This window comes from Atta cephalotes (assembly GCF_000143395.1).
Source record: "Atta cephalotes unplaced genomic scaffold scaffold00024, whole genome shotgun sequence".
In the NCBI taxonomy this organism is placed as follows: domain Eukaryota; kingdom Metazoa; phylum Arthropoda; class Insecta; order Hymenoptera; family Formicidae; genus Atta; species Atta cephalotes.
In genome coordinates this window covers 1,531,238-1,535,153 of record NW_012130088.1, presented here as the reverse complement: position 1 = coordinate 1,535,153, position 3,916 = coordinate 1,531,238, and the positions used below count along the sequence as shown (strand labels likewise).

General features: G+C 25.1%; 1 protein-coding gene across 1 annotated transcript in view; it reads right to left on the bottom strand.

Annotated features, from left to right (window-relative positions):
* Nucleotides 1–442: 442 nt before the first annotated feature.
* Nucleotides 443–3,916, bottom strand: part of LOC105620051 (alpha-tocopherol transfer protein-like) — a 5,386-nt gene continuing 1,912 nt past the window's right edge. The window contains exons 2-4 of the mRNA XM_012201561.1: nt 1,545–2,098; nt 829–976; nt 443–681 (exon numbers count right to left, since the gene is read on the bottom strand). Coding sequence (XP_012056951.1) covers nt 650–681; nt 829–976; nt 1,545–2,098 — 734 coding nt within the window. The 3' untranslated portion in view covers nt 443–649. The remainder of the gene's footprint in view (nt 682–828; nt 977–1,544; nt 2,099–3,916) is intronic.

The following is a 3,916-nucleotide window of genomic DNA, read 5'->3' as shown; positions in this document are numbered from 1 at the left end:
TAAAGACCTCGAATTTACGGAAAAAAAACGCGGAAACAAAGTTGTATACTTAATATATATATATATATATATATATACAATTTGCTATTTATTTATACATATGCATTTTTAATAAATGATATAAATATATTTCATTTATTAAATGTACGAAATCTATGCAGAATATATAATATACTTTTATCACATGGTTACAGAGTGATTAAGATTAAGATAAAAATTAAAATTACTGATCTTAAACAAGATCATTGACATGTAATTGATCTTTATTTCTTAAATAAGATTATTGATATGTAATCAACTTTTTCCGAATCAAAATTAAAAAATAAGTACAGAAATAATGTAATCATTACGTTATGAATAATTACATCACTCTTTCAGCAATGTTACATTTATCTTATACAATTTTGTTAAATTGTTGAAACAAGAAATGAAAATTAAAAAATTGTACAATAATATATAATGTATATTATAAATAAATTTACAAAGTGAGCAAGGTTTCATGAAAACAACATTTCGAGGACTGAATATACATATAAGAACGATTCATAATTGTCATAATTGATATTAAATATAATATTTTTCCTCGGAAATGTCGCCTTTATAATTTCTTCATATTTAATCTATTTTTTAATGCTACAAAGTATTAAGACTATGTCTTTTTATAGCCGTATGAATTGATAGCTGCAACAGAAAAAAGATCGTTCTTATCGAAAAGTTTTATTAAAATACACTCGCGTCAAATAGTTTTTAAACTTTATTTCAATTTTATCATTTTGTTCATTTTGTTACTATTATGAAACGAGTGATGCAATTTTCTTTTGTACATACCTTCATATTCCTTGTCAGCCTGTATCAGCAAGGAATACCATTCGGATCCATTTATTTTTATTTCCAGCGTACCATCGTATTGCGCTGGTAGACATTTCGGTGATATGTATTGATGCAATGATTTGCGATCGGTGCCGTGAAAGATTATCTAGCAGAAGAAAAAATAAAGAAATATATAAAAACTGAATTAGCAAATCAAATCATTAATATTTAAGGAAACTAAATGCTACTTGAAATATAATAATTTATCATTATTATGTACTTTTAACTCTATTGTTAATTTAAATAATCTATATGCGATGTATATTACATTCTGCAATATTTTACTCTCTTGTTAATTTTGTAACCAAATATTATTTTTTAAATAAAATAGATTTTTTAAATTTATTTTTGTAGGCTATTCTTGTTCTCTTTGAGCTATTATGCAATGTCACCACAATTTTATAGTGTTCTAAGTAATAAATGTTTTTTGTAACTCTGAATTTAGAATCGAGTGAATATTTTGCCAAAATGTAATTATTAAGTTCCAAATTTAAATACTGATTATTAATAAAGTTATTGCATAAATTTATAAAACGTAAATGGATATCATAATATCACCTTCTCCTTCATATAACTTCTCATCTCTGAATTAACGCAATATTTTTTTTAGAATTTGCTGTTTTACAATTTGATGGCATAGGTATTACTAATATTTTGATTTATAATATACTCACTCTGTTTTTCAATTTCTCTTTCAGGAACGGTTTGAACAGAGCGAACACCATGTTGAATATATACGGTTGATTTACAATGTGTATGTTTTTTATCCTTACAGGCACTGCTTCTTGAAGCAAATCGACAATCCTCTTGGCAAACGGCGGGGTAAATTGCCAGGCTTGCTGAAGGGTGAGACCATCCATGTCAAAGATGATAATCGCGCCAGCGATCTGTGTACTCGGCTCCATTATGGCCGCTTCCAAATACAATACACATCCTTTATAAATTTCATCGAGGCTGCACTTGTTGTGCTTCCATTTTTTGCCAAGTTCAATTATCACTATACGTCGGCTGTGTTGATCGCGATTAGGCAACGCGGTTAGGATATTTTGCTCGAAGATATTTTTCTCTTTACTCGGCTTTAAGTTGTCATACACATTCGCATGTTTCACCTTGAAGTTGTAATAGTATTTGATGAGCTTCAAAGACGATTCGGGATAATACTTGCACGGTCTCAGAAACTTAATCAACCAGGCTTCATTGTCCAACGGGCATTTCAAATCTTTTTCAGCTGTCAAATAAAAATTTTAAATAGTTATAAAAAATTTTAAACTGTTATAAAAAATATCCAAAAAGTTTAATTCTTACAGTATCATGATTAATTCGGTGAGAGTAAACCTCAAATCTGTTCATCTTTTTCATCTATTTAAAATGGTTACAAAAAGATTTTAAAAATTTACAAACACACTTTTAATTTTGTAGAACAAATGTTTGAACTTCATTTTGGAAAATGATAAAATGTAGTTTAATTTAATTATCAAAGAAGTCATAAAAAAATTATAAATCGGATAAAAGTTGCATTTGATTTAAAAAATTGTAATTATCTATAATAAATCTATATAAAAATTACTTTAAGATTTTTTAAATTTAGATACGAAGTTTTGAAAAAAATTCAAGAACTTCAAATTCTTCAAAAAATAAAATTTTTGAAGAATATAAATATGTATATTTAGAATTGAATTTTGTGCTGTTTACAGCAAAATTGACAATCACAGGATCGCCATACCTGCACATAAGTCTCTTCTTTTACAAATTCTCTTTTAAGAGGAGATAAGGATTGCCGCGTTCGTTCAACGTGCAAGAAATTTGCTTGAATAGAAATCGATTGGTCACGAAATATCCAAGATAGTAATTTCGGAACAAAAGAAACATTGCATATTATAAAAGAAAAATGATATAAAGTCGCTCGTATATTATTAACTATCGTTAATAATTAAAATTTAAATGTCTGCCGTATTTAACAAAATACTTAAATCATCCATTAAAAAATTATCTGTAATATCAAATGATAAAATTTATCATAATCAAATGTCATTAAAAATTTGATTAAAAAACTTACATCGTAAATATATTCACAATGATCTGTTAAAATGTGACGTACAGACGACACTTTGTGAGAACGTGTATAAGAGATTAAATAGAAATTATTAATATTAGTGCGGTAAAGGAGTACAATAAATAAATACAACACAAAATGTAAATATTAAAAATAAAATAGGTATTTTTAACGCATAAGTTCTTGTTGCGCACTTTTGCGATTAAAGCTCAAAGGCAAGTTATCAAGCATAGTTTGAAGAAAAATGAAAAATGAGCATTTCGAGTTAGAGGAGGATTTATGTTGTATAACCGGTCGATAATTAGAGATAAATTTTAATTTTTATATTGCAACTATATTTAAAACTTTAAACGCGTTTTTCTGGAAATCATATCTTTCAAGTCAGTTAATATAATTTCAGGAATGTAATTACTGAATCTATTAATGTATGTAAAATACATGTCTGTTTATTGCATGAACTGATTATTGCAATATGTATAAATTACTTTTTCATAAATATTAAATTAAAACATTTTATTTAAAAAATCGATATTTAAAAATCATATCATTTGAACAGTTGCAATATTTTTCATTTTTCTTAGTTTAAACAATATAGTCATACTAATAATAATAATCAATAATAACTAAAAATTCTTTTGTATCTTTTGTATCTTTTTAGATAAGGATGTTTTGTAGAGATTTCAAAATAATAACAAAATTATAAAAAATTACTGATTATTCTAAAACACAATAATATAATAAATTAATTTTGAAAGTAATATATAATAAATTTTTGGTGACGATTTACTATCTCTATCACAAAGTTATTTTGAATACTTACCTCATACAAAAATATTTAGATATTTGTATCATTTCTTAAATTTTAGTTTATAAAAATAAAAGTAATAAAAAATAAATAAATAAATTATAAAAATATGTTGCTCAATAAAAAGAATGTTATAAACATAGTTTTTATATATATATATATATATATATATATATATATATATATAT